The sequence below is a fragment of the Centrocercus urophasianus genome, unplaced genomic scaffold, assembly GCF_019232065.1.
Source record: "Centrocercus urophasianus isolate 14NV4802_14NV808 unplaced genomic scaffold, USGS_Curo_1.0 seq_12, whole genome shotgun sequence".
NCBI classification, from domain to species: domain Eukaryota; kingdom Metazoa; phylum Chordata; class Aves; order Galliformes; family Phasianidae; genus Centrocercus; species Centrocercus urophasianus.
In genome coordinates, this window is record NW_024884364.1 from 5,116,640 (window position 1) to 5,126,436 (window position 9,797).

The 9,797-nt window shown below is 45.0% G+C and overlaps 1 protein-coding gene across 1 annotated transcript; it reads right to left on the reverse strand.

Moving 5' to 3' along the window:
- Positions 1 to 3,029: 3,029 nt before the first annotated feature.
- On the reverse strand, positions 3,030 to 8,872 carry UPK1B (uroplakin 1B). The gene is made up of 7 exons (XM_042810598.1): positions 8,804 to 8,872; positions 8,091 to 8,291; positions 6,512 to 6,586; positions 5,637 to 5,759; positions 5,166 to 5,345; positions 3,699 to 3,782; positions 3,030 to 3,080 (listed from the first exon to the last, which is right to left on the reverse strand). Exons 1-7 carry the CDS (start codon positions 8,870 to 8,872, stop codon positions 3,030 to 3,032), a joined length of 783 nt encoding a protein of 260 aa, XP_042666532.1.
- Positions 8,873 to 9,797: the final 925 nt, after the last annotated feature.

Consider the following 9,797-nt stretch of genomic DNA (forward strand, 5'->3'; position numbering starts at 1 on the left):
TAGAGATTGGGATCAGCCTCAGAAGCTGAAAAAACAGAAAAGCATCTTTCTTTCTTCTCCCACCTTAGTTCAGGCAGCTAAAGCTGGCTTTTTCTGGTTGAAGTGTGGTGTGCTTGGCACTTCTGCATAGATCCACCATTTCAGAGTCTGCTGGTTCATCACAAGTTTTATTTTTTTCTCTGTAAACTCTAAATCATAATGTGCCATGTGAGCTAAAGGCCCAAAAAGCGAAAGGTAAACTTGACTAACCTTAACTGGAGTACTGCGTCCAGGCCTGGGGCCCCCAGTACAAGGATGTGGAGCTCTTGGAGTGGTTCCAGAGGAGGGCCACTAAGATGATCAGGGGGCTGGAGCACCTCTCTTATGAGGAAAGGTTGAGGGAACCGGGATTGCTTAGCTTGGAGAAGAGATGGCTCCAGGAAGACCTCACTGTGGCCTTCAAGTACTTGAAGGGAGCTTATAAACAGCCGTTTACAAGGGTGGATACAAACAAGGGTTTACAGGGGTGGATAGTGATAGGACAGGGGGAATGGTTTTAAACAGAGGCAGGGGAGGTTTAGGTTAGATATTAGGAGGAAGTTTTTCACACAGAGGTGGTCACACACTGAACAGGTTGCCCAAGGAGGCTGTGGATGCCCCATCCCTGGAGGCATTCAAGGCCAGGCTGGATGTGGCTCTGGGCAGCCTGGTCTGCTGGTTGGTGACCCTGCACACAGCAGGGGGTTGAAACCAGATGAGCATTGTGGTCCTTTTCAACCCAGACCATACTATGATTCTACGAATCTAGCTGGCTTAAACTGCCATTTGTGTCATAGGTCAGTAATATCATTTTCAACTGGTAGGAGCAGTGAATATTGCAGGGATCTATTCAAGATAGTCTCAGTTTCTCTTCTCCTATAAAATCCTGCTGTATTTTCTCTATTTTGAGAGCTGTGCTATAATCTCCGCATATTTAGATGTTGCAAGAAGAAAGAGACTTCTGGGTCTGAAGCAGCAGACCAGAAGAGGAAATAATATTTAAATTTACATGCTACCGTGATCTTAAAGTTTACTGCAGTCTGTATCTCCAACCACATCCATATGCAGAAGTCTCTAGCGTGTTCCATACCTGGACATGTGGCTTATTTCCAGAGCTACCTGGCCTGCAGAAATAACCCAAGCAGGAGATCTGTAGGCAGGTGAGCAGCTCTCTGCAAAGCTGCTATGGCTGAGAAGTTTTTGGAGGGATTTGCCCAAGCGAAGATAGAGGCAGTGTGCTGTCCCTCCTCCCCCATTCCTCTTTTCTCTGCTGTTGCAGTAGGTAGGGATTTGCAGTTCTCAAGAAGGAGCATTCAGGCAAGTCTTTGCTGTTGCTGCCTAACTAAATCTTTGGATTTATTTAGCTATTTGTTACATACACACAAACAAACAAACAGGAAAGACATGTATAAAACAAACCCAAATCACTGACACATGTGGTGCCTGTGCTCTATCCACGTCCTCAAGTCTCACAAAAAGGGCTGAAGACAGAAGGCTTAAGGAAATGGCGAAGAGTCCAGACCCTCAAGGACAGTCACCTCCTAGCTGAAACAGTGACCTTTCCACATGGTCTTCCCTTCTGAAAGGGCTGATCCATGGGGATTCTTCTTTTTGAACACACAGACATAAAGAAAACCCCTCTGTGCTTCAGGCACCTGATTCTCCTTCAAGCCTTTCGCCCTCTCTGTCTCCCCCAGTACTCCAGTGAGGGAGCACTGACCTGCGCACCGTCTTTGCATCAGGGCTCTGAGCACTCAGACCTTCCTCATAGTCCCGGGGGTCCCAGATAGAAACCTTCATTTCCCCTTCCCAAACACAGAATCACGAGCGAGAGTAAAATTTTTTTTTACTTCCACTTGTTTTTAATTGTCATTTTTGGCAAATATACAAAAACAAGGAATGAAAGTAGCTGGCAAACTGTCACAATCTGAGACAGCACACCTTAAAATGCTCTACCCCAGAGGATGTTTGCACAAACATGTAACTGAAGCATTCACTCGTAAAGACACCAGATCAGCCTGTGCCGAAGTGAACCGCAGTTGAACTGACTGGATTTGGTTTGGAGAGCACCTTGTTGGCATTTTTCACAAGACTTTTGCCTTTTTTTATTGCTGCCTGGCCTGCCTGATCTGGGGATGTGGGGTGGGGAGTGCAAGGAGGACATGAGCACATCAGTGTAGACAGCAGGGTGATTGAGGGGCGTGGGACAGCCCCTGCCACAAAGCCAGCTGGAGCACAGGACCCCTTGTATTCTGCACATATTCTAGTGAAATCCTGTGTGAAGCACGTGCAGATTTTGATGGAGTTGCTCGTGGAATTTTTCATGGTCTGGCACTTCTGAAGGTAGAGAAGAAGCAGTAGTTTCACAGGGAGGTAGGTTTGAACACGGGCAGCACATTGCAGAGGAGTGAGCTAGTCTTTCATTGAGCTTGGCTAGCAGCAGACTTTTCATCTGTGATATGTCTTTGCTGCTGACACATTTAAACTCTTAGAAAATCTTCCTTACTTTAAGGCAAGGAGTGATGGATACCAGGAACAGAAGTTGAAAGATAAAATATATTAGAGAGTTCTGCAGTCTTCTCCCTTGCTGCACCCGCCTTTATTGGTCACAGGAGGTTACAGCTTTATTCAGGCGGTTCTTGCCAGAACCTATAGCATTGTGATTTACTTTCAGCCTAGTTTTAGAGAGGGCCTTTTCTGGAGCAACTATAGATGGACATTTTCCTCTGCGATTCTATCACAGAACAAATCAGATTGTGTCTTATCTTAGCTCCAAGGATTTCTCACACAGCAAAATAAAGGTTTTACCTCAGCCAGGAGACATTTAGACAGCAGAAGAAGGGACAAGAAGTGTGTGACATTAGTGTGTCATGTTTTCTGAGGGGCTAAAGCAATATGGAAGAGATAGAGGGAAAGCTTCAGGTCCCCAGTGGCACAAGGTGAATGGAGCAGGAGATGAGTGAATGCAGTTTCAAAGAATGCTTCATGGTAAGGCTGAGGATGTTGAGCCTTCAGTATGCAATTCTGCTCCAGTAGAACATGGTTCCGAGGAGGACGCAGAACTGAAAAGACAAGACTACTGAGTTTCTCTTGTCCTCATTCCTGCCCCACACCTCTCCCCCCAGTCCCATGTAATCCTACTGATAGGAGAGAACAACAGAAATACTTGATAAGCAAAGTTCATTCAGGAACAGGGAGCCTAAAGCTCTTTTATCTGCACAGAAACTTCGCAGTGCAGGAAGATGTGTGCAGACATAACTATTTGACCGGATCACTCAGCTCACTGGGGATTATCTGTCACGAAACTGCTGAACCCCAAGTATTTGAAACACTTCTGCAAAGTCTTCAAACTAGAAATGGAATTATCTCTCACCATCACAGTTTAGATGTTCCAATACCCTCTGAAAACAAGAATCTGCAAGCTGTTTGTTATGCTGTGTTACTAAGATTGCAGCAGGACACTGCAGGCCTGAAGGCCATCTAGCTCCTTCAGCGTGGTAGCCAGGGATGACGGGAAACATTAGCATGTAATCCTGCTAGTGGAGCAGGCTACAAGCATGTTGGTGAGAAATAAATATCATCTTTAGATATTTTTCAGCCCTGTCATCCTCCTCCACCCAGGTGGGTGTGGAATAGTAAGGAAAGAGAAGAGGAAATAAAAACAAAAAGTAAGTACTCACAGTCCAGCAGAGGATGGCAAAACCAAACCAGGCAACACCCCAGGCTTGCCTGTTCAGTGGCCCAGAAATAGCATCGTAACAACCCTGTAAGGCAACCATGCATGAATCAACACAAGCTTTGAGCTTCTGTTCCTCAGTTACAAGCTCATCCATCTCCAAGAGAGAGTAAAGTGGCATGATCCTCTCCTATTGTTATTTGAGTAATTCAAAAAGACAGGCCAGAACCACACTGATTATTGACAACTTGCAGATAACCTGCATGTTTCTAACTCCAGATACAAAGCAGACCCATCTTAAATACTTCAAGGACAATTTTCCACTTGCTGAACACAAAGACAGTCAACATAGAGCTGGACTCCTGAATCCAAAAGGTATAGGCAAGTTTGGAAACCTGAACATCTTCTGGAAGTGCTTGTTAGTGGAGAACTTCATGCTCATGACCCAGCAATCAGTCTGAACAGGAAAAGCTGGTTAACTGTAAAGTTCAGCAAGTGATGTGCTCAGTAAATGGATCTCACTGTAGGAAGCACTTCTCTGAGATGCCCTACTATTCATTTCCTGGGGCACAATGCCAGAGGATAACCCTTCTTCTTCTCTTGCCATCTGTTCTCCATTACTTTTGACAGCTGCCTAGAGGAGGAAAACTGCTGTCTTGCTCACTCATGTATGCACTCATCTTTGGGCAGTGTTTGATTTAGCTGATGACCACCTGCGTGTATGAGGTACTGCTTCATATCGGTAGCAGTGGAATAGTTTTCTTCCAATTCACACATTGTTAAGTGTGGCCTCCTCACCTTGAGAAAGGCATTAAGGCACTGAAGTGTGTCCAGAGTACGCCAACAGAGCTGTGGAGGGCCTGGAGCACAAGTGTTATGGGGAGTGGCTGAGGGAACTGGGTTTGTTCAGTCTGGAGAAGAGGAGGCTCGGAGGAGACCTCATCATTCTCAACAATTCCCTGATAGGAGGTGGTGGTGAGGTTTGGATTGGCCCCTTCTCCTGGCTAACAGTGATAGGACAAGAGAGAATGGTTGCAAGTTGAACCTGGGGAGATTCAGGTTGAATATTAGGAAACATTTCTTCTCAGGAAGAGTGGTGAGGCATTGGCACAGGCTAGCCCAGGGAAGTGGTGGAGTCACTGTCCCTGGAGGTGTTGAAGGACTATGTAGATGTGGCACTGAGGGACATGGCTTAGTGGCCATGGTGGAGATAGATTGGCAGTTGGACTTGATAATTTTAGAGGTCTTTTCCATTTGATTATGTGACTATTCCTAATAGTCAGAAAAGCCTTTACCACAATCTGTGCTGTATTCTACATAGTCAGGAACCTACAAGCACTGCTGCTTCTTCAGAAAACTTTTGGACACCTGTAGCTTACAGTAAAGCAGGAAGGCTATTCCCTATTTCCTTTCCATCCAGCAAGGCACTTTAGACTAACACGTGAACTGGCAAAAACAGAGAAAATCTTACGTTGCTGTTGTAGAAGCCGGGGACCCCAAGCTTGCAGCCATCAAGATTGATGGGTTCACCTCGGTTGTCCATGACACAGCAGTTGTGTGGCCAAGGAAAGTCGGCGTCGTTGTGTGTCACGCGAAAAGCAGATGTGTAGTCCTGCCAGTCCGAGGGCCCATTCACCCCGCAGCACTGGTTCTGTGGGGTGAGAGAAGGAAACTTCATGGGCCAAGGTCACAGCCCTGCACAAGGCTGGCCCCTACGTATGGTTAGGCATTAACCACAGATTTATGGGAGAGATTTTTGAAGTGCTTGGCTTTGCCAGCCTGCCATCTGATAAACAAGCAAAATGGAGAGTGTGTCAGGAGTTTGTCTAAGGTTCAAGGCAGATGCTATCCTTTTTATTACTGAGTGGGTCTGAGGAGGATTTGAAATTCCAGAGCTGCAGAGCATTTAGTAATTAGTGATAGTATTCAGTGTTATTATTACCTGAAGCATGAGATTATCCCATGTCTGTGTGACCCCTTCGGTCATCCATTTGTCATTGTTATTGTCTGCATCTGATTTCAGATACCTTTCCAGCATTTGTTTCAGGAAGAGGTTTGGAGTAAGCTGCAGGAGAAAACAAATAAACAAACAACAGCAACAACAAAAAAAAAAAAACATCAGAAAAGAATGAAGGAACGATGTAAATAAGTGGCCATGCAAAGCAAATATGTGGGTGAATTTGCACGCTTCAGTATCCAGCTAGAGAACTGGAATGCTGTTCCCCCCACCACTCCCAGTTTTACACAGAGGAGGCTAAAGAGCAAGATGTAAGGGGCAGGAGCAAGAAAGACACAGAGAACAACTCTTAAGCTTGTCCTTCCAGATGTCGGATCAAAGGAGAATGCAGAAGCCATGGGTTACATTTGATGTTGCTTGGAGCTGAAGAGCCTCCAGGTCATTTTCCCCACAGATATCTGCAATAACCCATGTCATCTTTTCCTCACTAGGAACACTGCCTGTTGTGATGCTGAAGGTTTGTATGAGAGATTAATCAGCCTCTAGCTGAAAGACTAAACGCTGCATTGATGATTCAGCAAACCCGTACTTTTATTTCCTTAGCTGCAAGGTTATAAGCATTTTGGAGCATCAAAAATAGCAAAACTCTGTTCAGAACAACAAAGATAACTCCTTCATTAGAATGAATGTTGGATACTTTCCTTGTGGGGTCTTACTCAAACTCAGCAGCAGTCCTTTGAACTTACATCGTACCACCCACCACACAGGCCATTTACTCCACTAAACAGGAAACAGCATGCCGTAAAACTGCAACATATTCCAATGCAGTTGCATGAAGATATGAGAAAGGCAATACTCACAAAGTCTCGGTGAGTTGCTGCCGTGATGCAAGAAGCCATTTCAAATGCATAAGTGATCAGCATCAGAATAATATACTGTTGGAGAGAGAGAGTAGAGTCAGCTATGGGAGAAAAAATTAAGCAGTTTATTCCCATTCTGTATTTTTCAAGTTTAAGCCCCACACCCGGTTCAAGCCAAAAGAACCTGAGCTGCATCAGTGTCCCCAGTCTTCTCTGTTCATCAGAACATTCATGTAGTCCTTATCTGTGCTCATTTCAGTTTGCAATCTTATTTCCTGAAGGTGTACGACCAGAATTGTAATCCATCTCACAGACATAATATCATCAGAAACTTGTTGAATGGCATTAATCCTATTCCATCTTCATGGATGATACTTTGCTCAATATGCCCAAGATGAACATCAGCCATTTTCTTTGCTGCATCTTATTGGCAAGTTATTACTCTGTTTGCAAGCTGGAAGCTTCTCAGCAAGAAGCCAGTCAATCCTAGTGGGAGAGACTGTACTTCAGGGAAAGAGAAGGTGCAATTTAATGTGTTGTTCAGATCCTCCTGACTCATGCTTTGTAAGGAAAGGACCTTCATGAAAACTGATTCTCAAGAGCACCACTCACAGTTTGTTTCACTGCTTCTCTTCCCTTCTCAACGCAATCCCTTTCAGTCTTTTCTGTATTCCCTGTGCAATTCTCATGCCTTCATTTTTCCTCTTACACTTCAAAATGTTTTTCCCAGATTCAAGGCATTTGTTTTCTTCTTTCACTAGCTTCTGCCCTGTACTACAGCCTTGGGTTTCAATCAAGACATCAACATTTAGAGTTAAGGAAATTCTCTTCCATCACTTGTTACTGGTGAATTTTCTGGCACGAGAGCTCAGATCTCTGTCTCCTCTTTAAAACAGACACCCTGCCACCCTACATTAAGCCAAGATAGAGCTGACTGCAGAGTTTTCAACTCTACCCTCCCTTAATGTGCACACCAATTAATTTTAACTACTGTCAATCTAAGTTGAGGACTGAGTAAGAAATTGTAGAGGTTTGTTTGCACCTTAACATTGTTTTTGGTGTATTCAAAGCTATCTATCCTCATCCCTGTAATTTCTGTTTGCTTGCTGATGCATAATGTCAGCTGCACCCATTTTTGGTACACTAACACATACTAATGCCTTGTAAAGAAGTCATTACTTATCAGCTCCTAAACTAAATGGTACATGACAGCTGAAAGGCAGTGTGAAGAAACTAGAATCTAAACCACATCCCAGGTGCATCTGATTGCACAAGTGCTTTTGCAGGGCTTCAGAGCCAGGTCAGGGTCAGGACACACAGTTTAAACCTTCATTGTGGTTACTGTCATTGTGGTTATTGCTATTAATTCCCCCACCCTAGTTTCAGAGCTTCTCACGCATGTGTCCTCACAGATATCACCTCGTGGGAGAACACAGCCAGAGACAAGAAGAACGTTTGGCTTCTCTTCACCAATAAAAGCTGTCTTTACTCGGTCGGTAAATACCAAGACAAACAGGGCAAATAAGCCAATATTTTTTAAGTTTGGCAGGAATGAACGGGCAAACACTGCTACACTTACCACCAGTAGCAAGGTCTTGTTGGACTTTATGACTCCAATGATGCCGAGGATAGACAGAGCGAGGAGTGCAAAGCCAACAAAGATACCAATCCAGGCCGCAGCATAGATGTCATCATTTTCTGTGGCTTCCAGCAGAGGGTAGAGGCCATGGGGATCTGACACAAAGAAGATGCATTCTGCTGTCAGGGCAATGCCGCACATCTGAGGAGCACAAATTAGGGAAAACTGTTAAACTGAGGGAAAGAACAGAGTCGTGAAAAGAAGACTGCATTCATTCTATTCAGCCTCCTGCCAGCAGGAGCTCCTCAACTCCTCCTGTGCCCAACTCTGCAACCCCTTTTACTATCCTTAACACAAGAACTGCGAGCAAAACTCACCCAGCCTGGACCTCAGAAGTCAGGCCTGGAACTTGAGAATGTTAAGAATAAAATTAACACAAACTTTCCTGTCACTTTATGGAAGGAGTTGGCTGGAAAGATGTTGGTCTACAGCAAGGGCTGTTCCTCTAGAGACAAGCTGGTCTGGTGGATCAACCCCTGCCATTCCTTCCAAACTGACCTACCAGAACAGCTCTCCTTTATCCCTTGCCTAATGCTACATTGCTCTTTTTACTGGTGGTCTTCACATGTGAAAAGGGATTTCTTGGCTAGGAAGCATTAAGAAGTGTCACACTGTAAGGAAGCTGCCACCCATCCACATCCCACTTCACTTACCCCAATGACCACATTCCCCAGGATTAATAGACCCTGACAGATGCGTATGCCATTGTCAGTTTTTGCCATCTTTAGATCTTCATGCAACCTGAGAAAAATCAAAGACAGTCGTCAGTTAGACCAGTACAATAGGCTTCATTTAGAAACAGAAATTACCCATGAAGAGAAGATAGACAGAATCCATCTGTCTGTACTCCTCCCACTCCTTGCTTCATGGTAGTTTTAAAGGAAAAACCTCCTGAGGCATGAAGCTAATAACTGAAATGCTCTCTGATAGTTGAGCTACGCAAGAGTGGGATGACTGTGCACAGACAGTTGCTTCAACTCACTTTTGGCTTGTTTTTTCGGTGACACACCAGTACCCATGCAGACCCCTAGCACAAGCACAGCTTATGGTGACACATTTCCATCTGGCTGGAATCAACGGCTACTGGGATGAACACCAAATGAGTTCAATTTCCTCACCTCACTTCTCCTTCAAAGAAGCCGGATTTATTCCATGGCACATCACACATCTTATTGGCCATTCCCTTTTGGCCAGCACTAGCATGGAACCAAATATAACCATAGAGATAGAGCTATATCCCACATGCATACTTATGGCTCAGGGCTTGCCATCACTTACTAAGGATATTTCCCTCTTCCCCCCCCTGCCGAGAACTGAAGCTGGGGCCCCCATTCCTTCCCAATCAGGTATGAGGGACAGAGCTGCTTAGGCTGCAGCTGGCTTGTGGGAGATGGGCCAAGTAGCATTCCCATCAAATTCCTGAGAACATTATATCCTGCAGGCTGGGCCCAGGCACTCCACCTTAAAATCAGCTCCCTCCAGGGAGAGCGGCATAAAGGATTATTCTGAGGTGTGAGACCTCTTGGAGAAATGAGCCCAAATTCCAGAGCTGATGAAGCCCTTCTTTCAAAGGGACAGAGCATGTGTGTGCATGGCAAGGAAGAAGAACTCCAACCCTGAGATAGCTGCATGTGTTGTGTCGTTAAG

Coding starts and splice junctions, on each gene's coding strand:
- UPK1B (XM_042810598.1), bottom strand. CDS start 8,872: ATGGCAAAAACTGACAATGGCATACGCATCTGTCAGGGTCTATTAATC. Junction 5,760..6,511: donor CAGCAACTCACCGAGACTTT/GTGAGTATTGCC, acceptor TTTCTCCTGCAG/CTTACTCCAAACCTCTTCCT. Junction 3,783..5,165: donor CCGGCTTCTACAACAGCAAC/GTAAGATTTTCT, acceptor GTTGCCTTACAG/GGTTGTTACGATGCTATTTC.